Source organism: Pipistrellus hanaki (assembly GCF_964339955.1).
Source record: "Pipistrellus hanaki genome assembly, chromosome: 3".
NCBI classification, from domain to species: Eukaryota; Metazoa; Chordata; class Mammalia; order Chiroptera; family Vespertilionidae; genus Pipistrellus; species Pipistrellus hanaki.
In genome coordinates, this window is record NC_140505.1 from 120,908,640 (window position 1) to 120,928,084 (window position 19,445).

The 19,445-nt window shown below is 36.1% G+C and overlaps 1 protein-coding gene across 1 annotated transcript in view; it reads right to left on the minus strand.

Annotated features, from left to right (window-relative positions):
• Positions 1-19,445, minus strand: part of PTPRQ (protein tyrosine phosphatase receptor type Q) — a gene marked incomplete at its 5' end in the record, with an annotated part of 199,117 nt that overhangs the window by 134,342 nt on the left and 45,330 nt on the right. Inside the window, 3 exons of the mRNA XM_084878250.1 lie at positions 7,924-8,044; positions 13,255-13,356; positions 13,819-14,001. Of these exons, the coding sequence (XP_084734376.1) occupies positions 7,924-8,044; positions 13,255-13,356; positions 13,819-14,001 (406 nt within the window). The remainder of the gene's footprint in view (positions 1-7,923; positions 8,045-13,254; positions 13,357-13,818; positions 14,002-19,445) is intronic.

A 19,445-nucleotide genomic window follows, 5' to 3' on the forward strand; every position in this document is an offset into this window, starting at 1 on the left:
ATCAGGGGTCTGCAGCCAGAGGAGGGGCTGTGGGAGGTTGGCCGGCCAGCTCCGCCTCTAATTGGTGTAGGGGGGTGCTGATCAGGGGTTGGGCTGGCTAGGGAGAGGGGTCTCAGGCTGATTGAGGGTGTGGCTGGCTATGGGGAGGGACTGTGGGTGGTTGGCCAGCTGGCCCTGCCCCTGATCAGAGTGGGGGATGGTCAGGGGTGGAGCTGGCTGGGGGGAGGGGACACAGGAGGTTGGCCAGCTGGCCTTACTCCCTGATTGGGCAGTTCACTGAGCAGTTGCACTGGTCGTTAAAGTGTTATGGTCACTGGCTTTTTATATATATACTAGGGGCCCAATTCACAAAATTCGTGCACTGGGGGATGGGGGGTCCCATCAGCTGAGCCTGCCCCTTCTCACATACTGGGAGCCCTCAGAGGATGACCTACTGATGGCTTAGGCCCACTCCCCATGGGAGTGGCAGACTGGCCTCCCTTTGTGGGAGATGACTGGGCTGATCAGAGAAAGGCACCAGTCTCATCACCCCACTGCTGCAGCTACTGCCAGTCACCACAGCCACCAAGGTGTTTTCATCAAGACAGACTCCCATCCCTTCACCATAAAAAATGACACCTTTCTTTAGGCATTTTCAAGATGTGTCTTTCATAGAATGACCTTTCTTTCTTTCTTTCTTTCTTTCTTTCTTTCTTTCTTTCTTTCTTTCTTTCTTTCTTTCTTTCTTTCTTTCTTTCTTTCATCTTCACCTGAGAATATGTTTCCATTGATTTTTAGAGAATGTGGAAGAGAAAGGGAAAGGCAAAGAGAAACATCAAAGTGAGAGGAACACTTTAATTGGTTCTCTCCTGCATAAACCTTGACCTGGGTCCCAGCCAGGGAAGAGCCTGCAACTTAGGTACAGGCCCTTGATCAGAATCTAACCTGGACCCTGCGGTTGGCAAACCTAGGCATTATCCACTGAGCCAAACTGGCTAGGGCAGGATATGACATTTCTTAGCCCACCAGGAGTGGACCTTTGATTTTTTTTCTCCAGGAGTGTGGTGGAAAAGCCCTAGATCACCTTTTTGGATTTTTATACCCAAGTTACTAAGAATATTGCCAGTGGCATACAGGGAGCTTAGCCAATGAGCAGTCAGAAAAGTTGTTTCCTCTATAGTTCACACCTATCTTTTCTGATCTCCAGCTCTACCCCTGCCAAAGCCTAAAGCCACAGGGACTGGGCATGGGCCCCCAGTTCCCTCTAATCACTAGCTCTACCCCTGCCAAGGCCTAAAACCTCCGGCCCTGGGCAGGGAACCCCCAGCCCTGGCTCAGCCCCCGGCCAAGGCCAGCAAGGGCAGGCAGAAATCTTGGCTTCCTCCATTATTGGGGAAACCCAAGCCTCCCTCCTGCTCTCTATGGCCACAGCAATCTTGATTGGGTTTATTTGCATATTTTTTCTTAATTGTCTGATGGGCATGGCTGGTGGGCATAGCTGGTGGGTATAGTGGAGTTATGCTCAATTTTCATATTACTATTTTATTAGATAGATGTGTTTTGTTCACCTATTTTGTAACTTGCCTTTTTTGTTTATAATTATGTCATGATATTTATCAAGTTTGATACCTCTAGTTCAAGTTTATCCATTTTAACTGCTCTATAGTAGTCCATTCAATGAATATTCCTGCCAAAACTGGTTTGGCTCAGTGGATAGAGCATCGGCTTGCTGACTGAAAGGTCCCGGGTTCGATTCCAGTCAAGGGCATGTACCTTGGTTGCGGGCACATCCCCAGTAGGGGGTGTGCAAGAGGCAGCTGATTGATGATTCTCTCTCATCGATGTTTCTAACTCTCTATCCTTCTCTCTTACTCTCTGTAAAAAAAAAATCAATAAAATATATTTTTAAAAAAACAAAAAAACAATGAATATTCCTCATTTTTTATTAATTAACCTGCTGTGGTTGGTAAGTTAGATCTTGTGGCTGTGATGAACTTTCAGATATATGAATCTTTCTGCACAAGAATAAGTTTTCTATGTGGGTCTATAAATATATGTGAAAACATGAAACAGTAAAACTTGTTTACCCTTGAACAAAATGACTAGCAAGAAAGAGCAAAAACAGACAACTTTTACCATCTCACTAAAGTTAAAAGATCAAGAGCACCCTTTTATTCAACCATTCCCTCTATTGGTGTAGCACTCATAATCCCAATTTGGCCCCAATCTTTAAGTCTATAATGCTATTTATCAACTTATTGATACAGTTCATTCATGATGCCTTGGAGCCTTCATATACTGTTTCCACTGAGATGTTCTCCTGACTATGACTCTATCTTTACCACCTTCATTCTAAAATGGGAGTGAACTAATGAAATTTGAAATGGCCCTCTTCCCATCCTGACTCGTAATCTATATCATATGCTCAAACCATTAGGTATTTGTAAAAGCGTGGAAATCTTTTAGAAAACTGAAAGAAATAGGACTAACCATACTTTTTAGCATATGAAAGGCCATTTTCTAAGGTACACTTTCATGTTACAGCGGAAATTACTAGACTAGTGACATTTGATTTAAAAAATGTTGTTCAGAATTGTTTGACTGCCTAACATATTGCTTAGCAAGTGTCCTTAAATTATTTTACATAATACATTTTATCTCTAATTAGTCTACAATCATTTTAGCCTTCTATATATTTTATATTTCCCCACAGAGTATAATAAACATCTGTCAGACAGATTCAGAATTGCTTTTCATAATTACGGCTAAGAAAAGTGAGAAACATTTCTAAGCTAAGATCTCTACATAAGCTAGAATATTCAGCATCACTTTTATTTCACAGTCTTTTGGCTAAACCTTATAGAGCATTCATTCAGAAGTTTTATGCACAAAGGAGAAAACTACTATTAAAATTGACTGACAATATAGAAGTAAAATGGATAAATAAATCCAAGTTCAATTCAAACATAAAGTAAATAAATAAGCTTTAAATCAGTCTACTTAATCCATAGTGTATTAGAAGAATAAGCTTACTGTGCTCTAATAGAAATTTATTTGTTTAATAGTAGTCGCTCTAAAAATACAAGGGTTATGTATCATTTGAAAACATAAAAGTATAATTTATGAGTATAACTGAGGAAAAATACTACTTAACCATATTGCTAGATGATAAAAGTTATTTCACAAAGCAAACTTTAAGAAGAAAATGTTAATTTAGAATGCGATGGATGAAAACAGATTTCCGATAACACTTTCTACAAATCATACATGACTCACAAAGTAATGGATATATAGTGACTGTGAATTTTTTGTAGAGAAATGCTCATGACAAAGAGAGAAGTCATCCAATATAATAAGTGTAATACGAAGTCTGCAGCCCTAGCCAGTTTGGTTCAGTGGATACAGCATTGGACTGTGGACTGAAGGGTTCCAGGTTCGACTTCAGCCAAGGGCACATGCCCAGGATGTGGACTTGATCACCAGTGTGGGGCATGTAGGAGGCAGCTAGTCAGTGATTTTCTCTCATCATTGATGTTTCTTTCTCTTTCTCCCTCTCTCTTCCTCTCTGAAATCAATAAAAATATTTTTTTTTAAAAGGAAGAAGCCTGCATTTTGTGGACATACTAAAAAGAGTAAATAACCAAAGATAGCTGTTATTGTTGTTTCTTAAAGCAATTACTGGAACAACTGAAACAGTGGAAATAGAATTATGAGAGAAATAAAACCCTGCTAATATTAATAGCCACAATTTAAACCGTATTTTAAGAGAACTATACAGATAAGTAAGTGTCAGAGTCAGGATTCAAATCCATGTCTCTTTGACTCAAGACCCATGTGCACTATGTTATGATACCTGCCTCCCATTTTTCCCAATAAAACATATGGCAAAAATCCTCAAAAGGCATTAGTGATTGTAAAAGAACCAAGAATTATGACCATTCCTTAAACTACATGAGCTAAAGTTTCTAAAGCTTCCAATAAGTATCTTAGTGAGAAGATACTGGAAATTTAAAAATGCCTCTCTATACTTAATTGTCAATATATATCTCAGTCTGCTACAGATAATATTCTTGAACATGCTGACATGTTTTTCCCCACTTTTTCTTTATGTGATCCTATCCCATTCAACCTGAGGCATCCTTTGTCTGGAAGAGCATCAATGCTCTTATGGCAGAAAGTCAAAGAGAAAAAGTCAATATCAATTTTTAACTCTTAAAATATACTTTTAGTTCATTCATCCATTCAAAATATGATCACAATTATAAGCCAGGTGGCTTTCTGTTCTGTATACAGCAATGAACAAAGAAGTAAATCTTGAAACACAAAGGGTCTTCTCTCTCTCTCTCTCTCTCCCTCCCTCCCTCCCTCTCTCCCTCCTTTTCCTGCCCCCTCCCTCTCAAGTTGTGGTGTGTGTGTGTGTGTGTGTGTGTGTGTGTGTGTGTAAAATGAAACCAAGTTTTGTAGAGGGAAAAATTTTTTTCTACATTCTCTTTATACATCAAGAGTCAATCCTGTATGATTTGAGACCATATTGATAAGTAATGATGGTGTAAAGAGGGAGGAGTATATATAAAAAAATAAAGTTTTTATCAATTAAAAATAAAAATCCCATATAATAAAGATGTAATATGCAAATGGTCATTACGCCGAGAAGCGTAACAACCCACTTTGTAATGACCAGATCACAGATCAGCAGGAGGGTGGGGAAGCAATCTGCAAGTGGGTGACAGGGAACTACAGGAGGGGGCAGGGCAGCAAGCTATGAGGGTGTCAGGGGGAAGGAGATCAGGGGGGAGAGCTACTGAAGGGCAGCAGTGAGCTACTGGCAACCTACTGGCGCACATATTCCTGTACAGAGCTACTAGTTAAAAAACAAAAAGCTTTGCACTACTAAAAAACAGTGAGAGGAAGAAAAGAGCAAAGCAGTATAATTAGGGTGTCCTGGGATTTTAGGGTGATGGTAGAGTGATCAAAACATCCAAATAGGTCTGTGAAAGAAATCCCATTGTATAGGACTTGTTCCTTCTCAGGATTAAGAGAAACAACAAGTTTCTCAGAAAATCTCTGTCTTCTATATAGTACCAAGGCCAGCAAGACCTAAGGGCTCCTCTAGTGGACACTGCAGAGCTAGGGAAGGGTGTGGAAGTCACCTCCGCATCCTGCACACTGCTGATGCGGGCAGGGAAAACAACCAAGTGCCTCTGGGGGTTGAGACAGACATGCTGAGACTCAGGGCACTAAATTAAGCCTGGGGCTGGATCAAGAACAAAACAGAAAGTAAGAACATTGAAACTAGAAGCTATGACTGCAGGTCAGTACCTGAATGACTCCCAGAAACCAGGTCAGATAAATCACAGTATCACAGACTTGAAATTCCCTCACCCCAGTTTCATTGGACTTCCCCCGTACCTAGAATCCATCTTAGGAAGTGAAACAGAAAAGAAATACTCATAGAAACAGGAGGGGAAAAGCACTCCTGTTTTTTTGGGGGAGGTGAACTTTAAATTATTTACCCAAAAGAAATTGAACTAAACCCAGAGGGGTTGAGAAAGAGTTACCCTGAATCAGTGTCCTCACTTCCCACACCAACATTACAAAAAGCACAAAGAGCCAGAACACGAGGTCATTTTATATAACATCTGAATTCATATAAACCATACAAAATTATATAGTCTTGCTATATTCTGAAAAGGTAGTATAATATAAATAAATGCCATTGTAATACATCCTACTATGTTTTTATAAAATTTAGAATTTTATAAAATTGATAACTTAGAATTATAGCTGAATTCCTGAAGTAAGTGGGTCTGGTGGACTGTACCAGTTCATAACCAGAGAGAAAAGAAGCAGGTAGACAACACCCCACAGAATGTTATCTAACCTTGTGTGTCTCTGTGTGTGCTGCACACATGATGCTAAAAACACCCTGATGCTTCAATGAGACAAGCATAATCACTGCATCGAGAAGGGACTGGGAACCCCAGCCAGAAAAATCTTGACTCTCACTTTCATTAACTTATTTCCTTTTCAGTTTATTCTAACTCAGTAAAATTATGTCAAAAATCTTAGAGTATCATGCTTGATTTTAAAAATCTGGACGTTTGCCGAAACCGGTTTGGCTCAGTGGTAGAGCGTCGGTCTGCAGACTGAAAGGTCCCAGGTTCGATTCCGGTCAAGGGCATGTACCTTGGTTGCGGGCACATCCCCGGTAGGGGGTGTGCAAGGTCGATGTCTCTCTCTCATCGACGTTTCTAGCTCTCTATCTCTCTCCCTTCCTCTCTGTAAAAAATCAATAAAATATATTTTAAAAAAATCTGGACGTTATCATTGATTTATCTTTTTTTTTTTTTTTTTTACCCCTGTAACAAATCCATCACCAAGTCCTGTCAGCTCTTTAGAACTGGAGCTCAGAGTGGCCCATTTGTCTTTTCCATGGCCAATATCATCTATTGCAAAGACTACTAAAACAGCACCCCTACGAGGCTCCTGCTGCACCTCTGGCTCCCTACAATGCATTCTCTGTAAAGTATCCACAGTGCTTGAAATTCTCCAGTAACTTCCATCGTTGTTAAAATGAAAACTGAATCCTTACTGTGGCTTGGCTACTGACTTTTGTCTGCCCCCAGTACTACCCACCTCTTTCCCTGTTCCCCCAGAAACACTGGACTTCTTTCTTGTCTTCAAAATGGTAAGTTGTGTTTCCCCACAGAGCCTATGCAGTTGGTGCTCCTTCTTCCTGGACAACCCCCCCCTGAAGATCTTCCCATGGCAGAGAGGCTGTTGTCCTCCTCAGATCACAACGCAATGCCTCTTTAAAGAGGATTTCCCCAAGCACCCAAGCAATGGTGCAGTAGCCTTCTTTCTCTTGTTTTCCCCTCAGTAGTTTGTTTGTGGATGTATAATCCAGTTATCCCTTTAGATATAAATTTCTTGAGGGTAGAGGACTTATGTGTGCTGTTAAGTGAAGGGATTAAAAAATGAATAAATAAATGAATGAATATGCTTCTCTTCCCACTGACATCATTCTTGTCACTCCTAATTTCACCATGACTGGGGAAAATGACTAGCAATGTCAATGAAGAACATAAGAGATGTAGTCCTACACAGCAGTATGTAAAGAATTTAAAGAGGAAAAATTTTAATTTAGGAGAAAAAAGTAAATGTCTTTGAAATATTGTAGCCTCTCAATGCTGGATCTTCCAAGTCAGGAATCTAAATGTAAGAAATGCCTATGCTCCATAAAATATTGTATAAAATGTATTTTCTGAGTTCAGATATTTAAAATGCACTAGGATATAGATTACAAAACTGATGATTCATTTTAATAGCATTAACATTGATGAAAATTAGGATTTTTATCTATGGAGTTTTCATGAAGTAGTACTTCCATGTTATTGACAGGAGACACACTATAAGATTTTAACTTTTTCACAATTGATGCATAAATAGGCAATCAGGTAAAAGTTGTTAGAAAACAATAAATCCACTGTTTACATTTCAATAGAAAACTGACCTTAAGTAACAGATTTCTGAAGACATATCTTTTAAATTTTAGTTAAAATGATTATATTCAAGAAAAGTTAAAAAGAACAGTAATATAGAAAATAGTTGAGTAAAACTCAGGGAGAGTTTAAAATTATATTCTCTATTCACTTAAATTGATGGAGCAATAATTTTAAGGAGCAGAAATGTAGTGTAATTATGCATAATACATAATTGTCTTTGTTTTAGTTACAAAAAACTATATTGTTTGACTATGCTTAGATTTCCACATAATATGGAAAAACTTGTTTTTAATAAAAGCATATTAACTAGCCTATTAATAATCAGGTTCCTAATGTAGTATCACATTTTGAAATAAAAAAAATAAACCACATTCCTATTATGTTACAGATTAATATTTGTTCTCAGAACTATTTCCAAAAAAGAAAAAAAAATTCTTACCAGACATAAACTGTGTAATAGAGGATAATTCCATTTGGCTCCACGGGTGGTTTCCATGACAACCTCACCCTGACACCAGACAACTGTTTCACAAAGAAGTCACGGGGGGGAGAATCAGGAGCTGAAAAGTTAGAGTAAAAGATGATGCATTTTATTAGACATATATTAAAAAGGTTAAAATGAAGGTGCACAACATTTTTATTATAAACTTTCTGGTAAATAAATCAGGTATAGTGTTTTTCTCCATGGGCATGAGAAACTGATGTTGACTTTCAAAATGAGATGATAAAAGAAGATTTTGCATGGTGGTGTTAGAACATCTGTTTCTGTGATTCAATGGAAAAAAACATTTCATGAGAAAAAAGAGCAAGGAGTATTTCACAGTGATTCACCTACTGCTCAAGTACATCTTGGTAAATTATCATTCTCTAATAAAAATGAAACTATGTGGTGAATAAATATAATATACGGTTAAAAAAAAAAAAGCTCCCTACAAAATAAAAATAGATGGGGGTGGGGGGGAATCCACATTTAAAAAGTAAAAGTCATAAGCATAACATTGGGAGAGCAGTTAAAATGACTGACCTCACAAATAAAAACTACACACCTCAATTTTAGTTGTGTTAATGTAAAATAATATTGATATCTGTTCACTTAGTCTTTGAAATTGAATAGTTTACAAAGGAAATACCAATGCAGCACATAAACTGGAAAATACAGCTCAGGGTCTACATCTCATTCTGCTATAATCGTGTAAGGAATCAAATATTTTAGCCATTCTAATTGAATGAGACTAAAAAAAAATTCTGTAAACCAGTTAGCCAAATGTATATTTCCATTTAGATAAAACATTTAGAATGTCATTTCTCAGTTTCTGTATTACAGTATAGTAATGTTTTGGACTATTAATATTCAACTTTTACATATAAAATGGTATAAATCACTAAACTGATCATTGTTACAGTTTTACATGGAAAATGAACAAGTAGGAAGTTAACAGAGATTCTGGGAATGTTTTGAGATCTTCAAACATTATTAATTTATTAATCTGTACATGTGCACATCAACTTTTCCAATCATTTATATAAAATACGACCTGAATTATTTTTATTTTTATTTTCTGAATAACCTTAATTACATTTTTATTATTGGGGGAAATATATTTCAATAAAAAATAACTGATTTAAACTTATGTTGTAATCAGGCATTTCTATCCCATATTATTCTTTAATATATTTATATGGAACAAACGTTAATTCTTGGTGTTTTATACTTAATCTTACTACAATATATCCTTGGATAGCACATTTTTATGTAAAACTTTGTATTGCTTAATAAATGTAATTAAATACTTATCTAAACAAAATACTGCACATCTGTCATAGCCAGATATTCAGATACACAGTCAATGCACTGAAACTATTGACTTGAGAGGTAACAAGCTCTGATTGTTTTAATCATTTTGGCATTTGTATAAAAATTAGAAAAATAAATGCAATGTCATTTGCATTTTACTCACTTCATTATGAAAGAGAATATGAGAATACATGAGAAGGGTCTTCAGTAGGCTCCTACTCTCTGTGCATCGCATGATCTTTCCTATCGCTCACCCTCCTTCTTTAGGCATCTGCCTTCAAGTCACAGTTTATACATAACTTTCTCAGCTGCATTTTCCTATATGTCTCAGAATAGCTAGAGTCATTTTTTCCCCCTGTGAATACTTTTGGGAACACTTATACCAATAATTAGAATTATAAGTATTATTTGTGTATACATTTATTAAATGTGTATCTCTTCTACTGAACTGAAAGCTCCATGAGGGCAAGGAACTCCTAATATCCAAAAATATCAAAATTCATCAAGATTTTATCCCTTCTCAATTTCCTTGCAGTGTTTTGATAAGGGGGTCTTCTTTACATTTAGCAATTATATCAATGACTAGGCCAAAGATTTGGATGGAGGGTTACCTTGACTCTATTTTTAGCAAGCCAGGTATTCAGATGCATAGTCAAGCACTGAAACTATTGACTTGAGAGGTAACAAGCTCTGACTGTTTGAGATATAGGTTCTTTACTACCCTAGGCTCTTTCATATAAGAACTCAAATTCTCAGAATAATTTAATTAGAATAAAAATAAAGAACTGGGCAAATAAATTATAACATTTTAATTCTTTTCCAAGTTGGGTGTATTTTATTTCTTTTTATTGCCTGATTGTTATAGCTAGGACTTCCAGTACCATACCATCTAACAAAAGAATAATATGCAAATTGACTATACCTCTGCTATACCCACCAGCCACACCCACCATCCAATCAGGAGTGAGTATGAAAATTAACCCAACCAAGATGGCTGTGGCCACAGAGAGAGCAGGAGGCTTGGGTTGACCCCAGCAATGGAGGAAGCCAAGCTTTCCATTTGCCCTAGCGAGTCCAGGCCTCCGCTGAAGGATACAAAGTTTCAATTATAGAAAATAAATAAATCCTAGATCCCAGGGCCTCCACTTGGGTTGCTGGGGGACATGGCTGGCCTGCAAACCACCACAGGTACCTCATCCAGGCCACCTCCTGCACCAAGGGAACCCAACCCTGATCCAGGACATTCTTTAGGGCAAACCAGCCATCCCCCACCCATGCACCCGGCCTCTATCCTATCAAATAAAACAGTAATATGCAAATTGACCATCACTCCAACACACAAAGATGGCTGCCCCCATGTGGTCAAAGATGGCTGGCCCCATTTGGACAAAAGATGGCTGGTCAGCAGGGGGGTGCAGTTAGGAGTGACCAGGACAGCAGAGGGAAGTTGGGGGGGACCGGGCCTGTAGGGAAGGGCAGTTGGGGGGGACCCAGGCCTGCATCCCTAACCCAGGGCAGTTAGGGATGACCAGGCCTATAGGAGAGGGCATTTAGGGGCAAACAGGCTGGCATGGGAGCAGGTAGGTATCAATCAGGCTGGCAGGGGAGTGGTTAGGGGGTGATCAGACTAGCAGGCAGAAGCAGTTAGTGGCAATCAGAAAGGCAGGCAGGCGAGTAGTTGGGAGCCAGCAGTCCTGGATTGTGAGAGGAGAGGGATGTCTGACTGCCCATTTAGGCCCGAATTTCATGCATTGGGCCTCTAGCTTTCTTATAATCCTCTTTATTCCTGATGTGTCACTTATTACTTCTCTTTCAGTTCTGATTTTCATTTGGGTGTTCTCTTTTTTTTTTCTTGATAAGTCTGGTTAAAGTTTATAAATCTTGTTTATCTTTTCAAAAAGCCAACTGTTGTTTCATTGATTATCTGCATTTTTTTTTTTTTAGATTTTATTTCATTTCTTTCCATACTGATATTTATTATTCCTTCTATTCACCTTGGGCTTTAGTTTTTCTTCTTTTTCTAGTTCCTTTAGGTGTACAGTAAGATTGTTTATTTGAGACTTTTCTTATTTCTTGAGGTAGGTATATAATTGTGTTCCACAGATTAGGGGTTGTTGTGTTAGAATGGCTATTATCAATAAATCAACAAACAAGTGTTGGCAGGTTTGTGAAGAAAATAAAACCCTTGTACACTGTTGGTGGGAATGTAGATTGGTGCAGCCACTATGAAAAAGATTATAGAGGTTTTTCAAAATGGAAATGCCTTATGACCAGTGATTCCACTTCTGAGGTTATATACAAAGAAACTCAAAACACTAATTTAAAAGAATATATGCACCCCTATGTTCATTGCAGCCTTATTTTCAATAGCCAAGCCATGGAAGCAACCCAAGTGAAAAATCAATAGATGAGTGCAATATTACTCAGCCATAAAAAAGAATGCAATCTAACGATTTACAGCAGCATAGATTCACCTAAGTGAAATATGTCAATCACAGAAAGGCAAATACACATGATTTCACTTTTATGTGGAATCTAAAAAATATAAATTAACAAACAAAACCGAAACAGACTAATAGATATAAAAATCAGACTTATATTTGCCAGGGAGAAGGTGGTAGAGGACTGGATGAAAAAGGTGAAGGCATTAAAAAGTACAGATTGGTAGTCAAAAAATAGTCCTGGGGATGTAAAATACAGCATAGGAAATATAGTCACTAACATTGTAATAAAAATATAGTCAATAATATTGTAATTTCCAGGTGGGCACTGGAAATACTATGAGGGGAACCCTTTGTAAAGTATATGATTGTCTAACCACTATACTGTACACCTGAAACTAATACAAAATAATATTGAGTATAAATTGTAATTGAAAAAAAATAATTTTAAAAATACAATTTTGGACAGATAAAGATTGATGGAGAAATAAGCATAGCAAGTAGAGGCAATGACTAAGGAAGACTAACCTCTAAGAAGACTTAGAAACGGGGGCAACTCAGAGCACTCTACCACCATGCTCTAGTGAAGTAATTTGGTGGAGGGGAAGCCATGGGGACCTGGAATGGGAAGAGGGAGCTCCAAAGACTTCATTTTATTGAGTAAAATAAGAACAATGCAGAGAAAAGCCTTCCTTTTACAAGCGTGCAGTGCACATTTTGTCCTGGTGAATGACTAGAATCTGAAGATACAAAGGATACAAACTAGCTTGAAGACTGGGAAACTTGAAACAAATGGAAAAACAAAAACCTTACAAATGCTTGCGATACAACAGTACCCCCACCCCCTCCATTAGAATAGAGCTTCCTTTTATAGTAAAAATTAACAGTCCCAAAACACACAATATATAAAACATAAATGCAAATCAAAACCCAAGTATATTCCTCAAAGTTAATTTTCTTAGCATGATATATGCCTCTAACTTGGTGTAAAGTGGTCTTGGTAGTAAAGCTGATTTTATTTAGGTTAAGAAAAGGTAGGTTTAAATATTCAACCTGGAAAGCAGCCTGAGCTCATTAACAAACTAAATCTAATGAAATAAGAAACTTGCAGGTTCACATAACAGAATCCACTACAAAACCTATGTAAATGTCTATTCTTATGAACATAAAAGTTGAACTAAAGAACTCATGAACAGTTATAACTAATGCATTTTTGGTGTTCAAACTATTCAAACCAAAATATTAACCTTAAAAATTCCAATTGAAAAAAAAATATTAGTAATTTTTTTTTTACAGGACATGGATGATACCAGAATAATTAAAAAAGCATCTTACACTTGATTTTGTTGAACATAAATTTGACTATACTAACTATTTTTACACCATGACAAAGAAATCTGTGTAATGCTGGAATGGCACACAACTGATACCCAAGGATACAGTTGTTGTTGTTTTCATTATATCTTTATCTTCATACATTTTTTTCTGAAATGTGATGGATTTTAAAAACACCACTATCCACTACTATACTTACCATCTTCTTCTGTCAGTACACTAATTGGTGCACTCCGAACTCCTTCACCTTTGACTGTACTAGCAGACACTTCAATTATATATTGGGTATATTTCTTCAGTCCTAAATAGAAACAAAATTGACAAGTTGAGACTTACCAAATATCCTTTAATAATATGCATGAAGCAAACTATGAAATGTCTCTTAACAATCATCCAAAAGTAAAAGCTAAATGGAAATGTAAATCTTTGAAATAGTAATTCCTGTTATGAAAACAAAAAGAAACAGGCTAATGTGGACAAGGATTGATCTAGAATACTCTTTCATGTGACCTGAAATAAACTTCTGGCTTATCTAACCAAAAAGCCAGATTGCCATAGCCTGTATAAAACTGTTCGCACTCACACACTTAATATTTATAATAGAACAAGCTAATATTTTGTGGCCAACCTGTCAATATAAAGGTAAATATTTAACATTATATACGCACACACACATATATATACACATGTATATATATGCATATATATTATATATATAATGTGTATGTGTATGTATATGCATATATATATATATTTTTTTTACCTTTAATGTTTTGGACCAAAGAGGTTGTATCTATAGTTCTTTCCTCATTTCCATTACTTCTCTTGAGATAAATTGTATATTTTTGTATGATTCCATTAGGACTATGTGGGGGGTGGAATGATATTTCAATCTCTCCAGAGGAAATATTTTTGTAAGTAATATTTTCTGGTGCACTATCAGGTACTAAAAGAAAAGAGAAAGACAATAATTGCATAAAATAATTCCATCCTAAAAATCTATTCTGTTGAACTTCTCATTCATGAGTACTACAATGTGATTGTAATAAATGTTTTAAATGAAGTAAGGTGTAGGTAAATTATACACTAAAAAGAAAAATTTCATCGAAAAAGAAAATTCATACTATTATTTTATATAATAATGCTTATATAATAGGATGATATTTTTATTAAAATACTTGTAACTGTATTAAGCAACCTTGCATTGCAGAACACACAGACGAAAGAAAGAGGATTGAAAAACACTTTAACATGATTCTGTTTTTAATTAAATATATATAGTTAATAATTAGCTTTAGTCTAAAACAAGATCTATGACAATGCAATTAATTTCTCTAGACATAATGCTGTAATTATTGCCTGGCAAAAAAACAGTCTTAAAGCACTAGTTTTTTTTTTGTGTGTGTGTGTGTTGGGTAATGTTTTCATTCTGTTAAACATAGTGGTCATAAATGGTTCTCTATATATGTTCAAATAACTAACTGTATGTGGGATTCAAATTCTGGCAAAATATATATTCTAAACTGAATGGTTATCTTACTTAAAATAATTAAACACTTCATAAAATAAAAACATATTTTTCTTTTAATTACTTGCTAAGTTGACAGGGAAGTAAGAAAACAGTGGTGACCAAAAAACAAAAACAAAAATAAATAAAATACAACAACAACAACAAAAACACACAACACAATAAAATCAGTATCCTCAGAAGGAAGCTTGTACTATCAACTTTGCCTTGGAAGATATTGGTCAATCCCAGTGACTTTGAGCTTCTCGATTAATAGCTGTGCCAGAGAAAGACCTGGACCAGAAGAAGGGTAAGGGATATCCCTGCATAAAGAGCTAGAACCCATAAGAATGCAATTTCAACCAGAACCATTAGATGGGACAACTCTAGGGGGCGCCTTGAATTATTCTGCAGAATGCCATGAAATTCACCAGGTGTGGTCACTCTCGGACTAGTGCAATGTGGTCTATTCACTCTCAGGGACTGGAGGGTGGAGAGTAAACCCACTGTGCAAAAGAGAACAGAAAAGCAACTTTTTTCTTTTGCCCCTCTTCTTGATAAAAGGTGGGAAAGAAAGAGGTGGGAAAGAAAGAGAAATTATTCAGTTGTAGAACTGCAAGTCTCTTCCTAGGAATTTATGTGGCCCAAAACCTGTTGCCTATATAGCATGAAAAACCTCTACTTCAGAATTTAAATTAAAACAAATCTGTAACTCTGAGTTCCTATCATTCAAAAGCAAATAACAAAAGTAAACATAAATTTCTGAAGAAACTCAATTCAGGCCACATAATTCCCCACATGTAAGTGAATTCAAGGAATATGAGTTCACTAATAAGATCACTAAATATCGGAGCAAATTAGGCACCAACAGTTAATGCTGGCAAAAAAAAGAGGGGGAAAATAATACACATACTCACATATTCGCACTCACACAAACACACAAGACTTCAGCTATTGAACTTGCTATAGAATAAGAATATGGATGTTTAGTATATTTAAAGGAATTAAACATTTTAAAAATATAAACAGATAATTCTTCAAATAATAATAATAAATCATATAGATAAGCAAGCAGGGTTAATGAAGAACCAGATAGGTTTTCTAAAACAGAAAAACAAGCTAACTGCATTTAAAATTCTCTTGATATATAAAAGCAGATTAGATAAAACAGATAATTTTAGTGAGAAATTTGATAGTATTGGAGAAATTATCAAAATGAAGCTTAGAAAAAGAAAATATAATATATAAAATGGCAGTTAGATATAGAAGGTATACTAAGAAAATCTAAGATAATAGAATGAGAAGAGTTACTTAAAAAGATAATGGAGGATTTCAGAGAGGAAGGGAGAAACATCAATGATGAGAATCATTGATTGGTTGCCTCTTGCATGCCCCACACTGGGCATGTACCCTGACCAGGAATTGAACCGTGACCTACTGGTTCATAGGTCAACATTCAACTACTGAGCCATGCCAGCTGAGCATGGCTAAGACTTTTCAAAATAATTAAAAGATACGAAACTTTGGATCAAGAAATTCCAGTAAATCTCAAGCAGAGTTTTAAAAAAAATCATATTTAGGCACTTCATTGTGAAAGTAGGGTATACAAAAAAGAGAGATGGTCTTAACAGCACCAAAAAAAAAAAAAAAAAAAAAAAAAAAAAAAAAAAAGCATATCATCTATATAGGAATGAACATTAGACTGATAATTGAAATTAATTCAAAAACAATTGGAAATCTACAGCCAGAAAAATTAGTAAGATTTTAAGTCAATCAAGAACAAAGAATGCCATCAATACAACCTCAATAAATGAAATTTTAAATAATGTACTCTCGAGAAAAAGAAATTCCTAGAGATGAAAAATTGTAGTTGCAAAGATAATGTTTAAACATCGTCTGCACAGAACAATAACAATTATGGCTAATTTTGGGAATAAACAATATGAACTAAATATGTAAACATTATTTTCTTTATAGACTCCTGTTATTAAATTATTTTCTTTCAAAAGAAAAAAAATGAAACTTTTATTAGTATCCTAAATACCATGTACATAAATAGTGGTACTATTAATTTTAACAAAATAGAGAAATAAAGTTCTGAAGACTTTAAAATATAGATATGGTACCCCCAATGCCAATTATTACCTGCTATGAAGTATATTGTATCTAAGTAAGAATTCACAGAAAAAAAATGACCTAAGAATGTTGATAGTTCTAAAATTTTTGGAAGATTTATAAATCAGAACATAATTTGGTGTAACAATATATAGCAATATAATCTTACTATCCGTTCCCAAACATCCAACATCTACTCAGAATGCTTTGTTAACTTTCTGTCTTTCAGTGAAATCTTGGACCTGCTGAGAACACTACATCTTAGCCCGGGTGGGTAACAGGTAGCCATTTGTTTTTCTGTGTAACTTCTATAACTATAGGACCTGGGAGTTGAATAGTTGAATTTATTGCTCCTCTTTGCCATATTCAGATCTTTTCTCCTTCCTTCCTCCTGAAAAACTTTATGAGCTACACTTTCTTAAGACAGTTATCTAGTGACACTCTGCCACTTCTCCAAACATCTTTAAAAATTTGCCATCTGGTTGACTGACTTCCTCTCTACCACTCATAGAGATGTCAACATTGATACAAATGATCTATCCAATTATCTGGTGTGGACATTCCTTGGTCTCCATAATGCCAACAATCTTTTCCTCTACCTCACCTTTCACAGCAACACCTAAGACCTTGTCATTCCCAGTAACTATCAGCATTTGGCAACCCCTTTCTATCTTTCCAGCTTACTGACTCTTGTTCTGCCAACTGAGCAATTATTTTATCCTCATCAAATCTTCACTTCCACCTTCTTACTTACTCCGATCAGTGTCTGTAAAGTCATTCCCTAGCAATCTCCCTCAACTCCTGCTTTTTCTATCTTATTTTCCTGGCAAAATTCCAGTTTGGTTTAAACCAAACTCAGTGCTAATTTCATGTCAGCTATGTAACAGTTGAAAATGTCTGGATAAAACATCATTTCATGGTGACTAGTCTCATATAAATTTATAATCTCAAATCTCAAATAAAATAGATTTCACTATATAGAAGCCTATATATATATATATATATATATATATATATATATATATATATATTTAATTAATTAATTCAGTCTCCCATGTTGTTGTATATATTTTCACCATTTTTTCTCTCCACAAACATCTAGTATCTTTCCTCTCCTCATTCAAAGCTGATATATTGTCTCTTATTTTCTGAGAAAATAAAACAATTCAGAAGAGAATTGCATTATCTTCCTACCACCAATTTTCCTTTAATTTTCTACTCCTCTGCTCCTTTCCAAGTTCTAGCCTTCCACTTCTGCATTAGGTTCTATTCCATGTATATGGTCCAATTCTTTAGAACTGAAGTTATACCCTATCTGTTCAATTTTTATTTTTCCTTTTTTATTGAATTATTTATATCACTAGAGGCCCTGTGCACGAATTCATGCACAAGTGGGATCCCTTGGCCTGGCCTCTGGGATTGGGCTGAAATCATCTCTCTGACATACCAAGAGGGGTCCCAAATTGCAAGAGGGTGCAGGCCAGGCCGAGGGACCTCACTGGTGCATGATCAGGGCCGGGGAGGGACACGGGAGGTTGCAGATGAAGAGAGACTGAAGGAGGGCTCCAGGGCATATCCAGCTCATCTTGCTCAGTCCTGATAGGCCAGACCCCAGCAACAAGCTAACCTACTGGTCAAAGTGTCGGCCCCGTGGTGGTCAGTGTACATCATAGCAAGTGGCTGGGCAGCCTTAGTCTATCATTAGCATATTATGGTTTGATTGGTTGAATGGATGACTGGATACTTAGCATATTAGGCTTTAATTGTATAGGACTATACAATTATATGTGCACACAGTAAAAAAAAAAAAAAAAAAATGGATTCTACTTGTCCTTTCAACTATTGCTCCATTCTACCTTCCATTTTATACCAAAATTTGCCTTTATTCATTTAGTCCATTTTCTTGTCTTTTTAAGTCCTGCTTCAGTTAAGTATTTTCCCCATTTTTTTTCATGAAACCTGCTGCTGTGAAGTCATCAATGGCCTCTATCTTGCCATATCATTAACTAAATACATGAGCTGTCATCTTACTGCAGTATCAGTAGCATTTGACATAGGAAATAAATTCCTTCTATTTGAAAATAATTATTCACTTGCCTTCCAAAACATGATCTTGTCCTGAATTTTCCTATCTTACTGGCCACTTCTGCTTAGTCCTTTACTTGCTCCTCCTTGATTTCCCAAATTATACAATTACTAGAGGCCCATTCCACAAAATTTGAGCATGGAGGAGTGGGGGTAGTTAGGATATAAATATGCTTCTCTGACGCAGGCTGATATTCTTTGCATTTTTATTGATTAACCCTGAGAGGATACCAGTTGCATAAAAGTGAGAAGCTAGAAAAATTTCTGAGCAAGTAAAATAGGGAAGCTAAGGCAAGAAAATTAAACAAGGCCAAACTATTTGAACTACATCTGCCAACTGGTGAACCATAAGACCTTATCTTTCCTAACCAAGGACATTTAGAGCAAATGGCTTATACCTGCCCTCTCTAACCAGAGTAAAGATAGCTTAAATCATCCTGGCCTGGGAAAATAGAGACCAAAGACACAATTAATGCTATTTGTGCCAGCTAAACCCAAGGACAGATGAAGTCAGGAGAACAAATAACAAAAGCCCATTAAAGCCAAACAGGTCCAAGTTAAAAAGTAAAACAGTATAAAAAACCAAAGAAAATCCCAAACTCCCTTATACACTCATTTTAATACATCAGCATATTAAAAATACACCTAGAAAGCTGATGGATATTTTGCTGAAACTCTCCGGT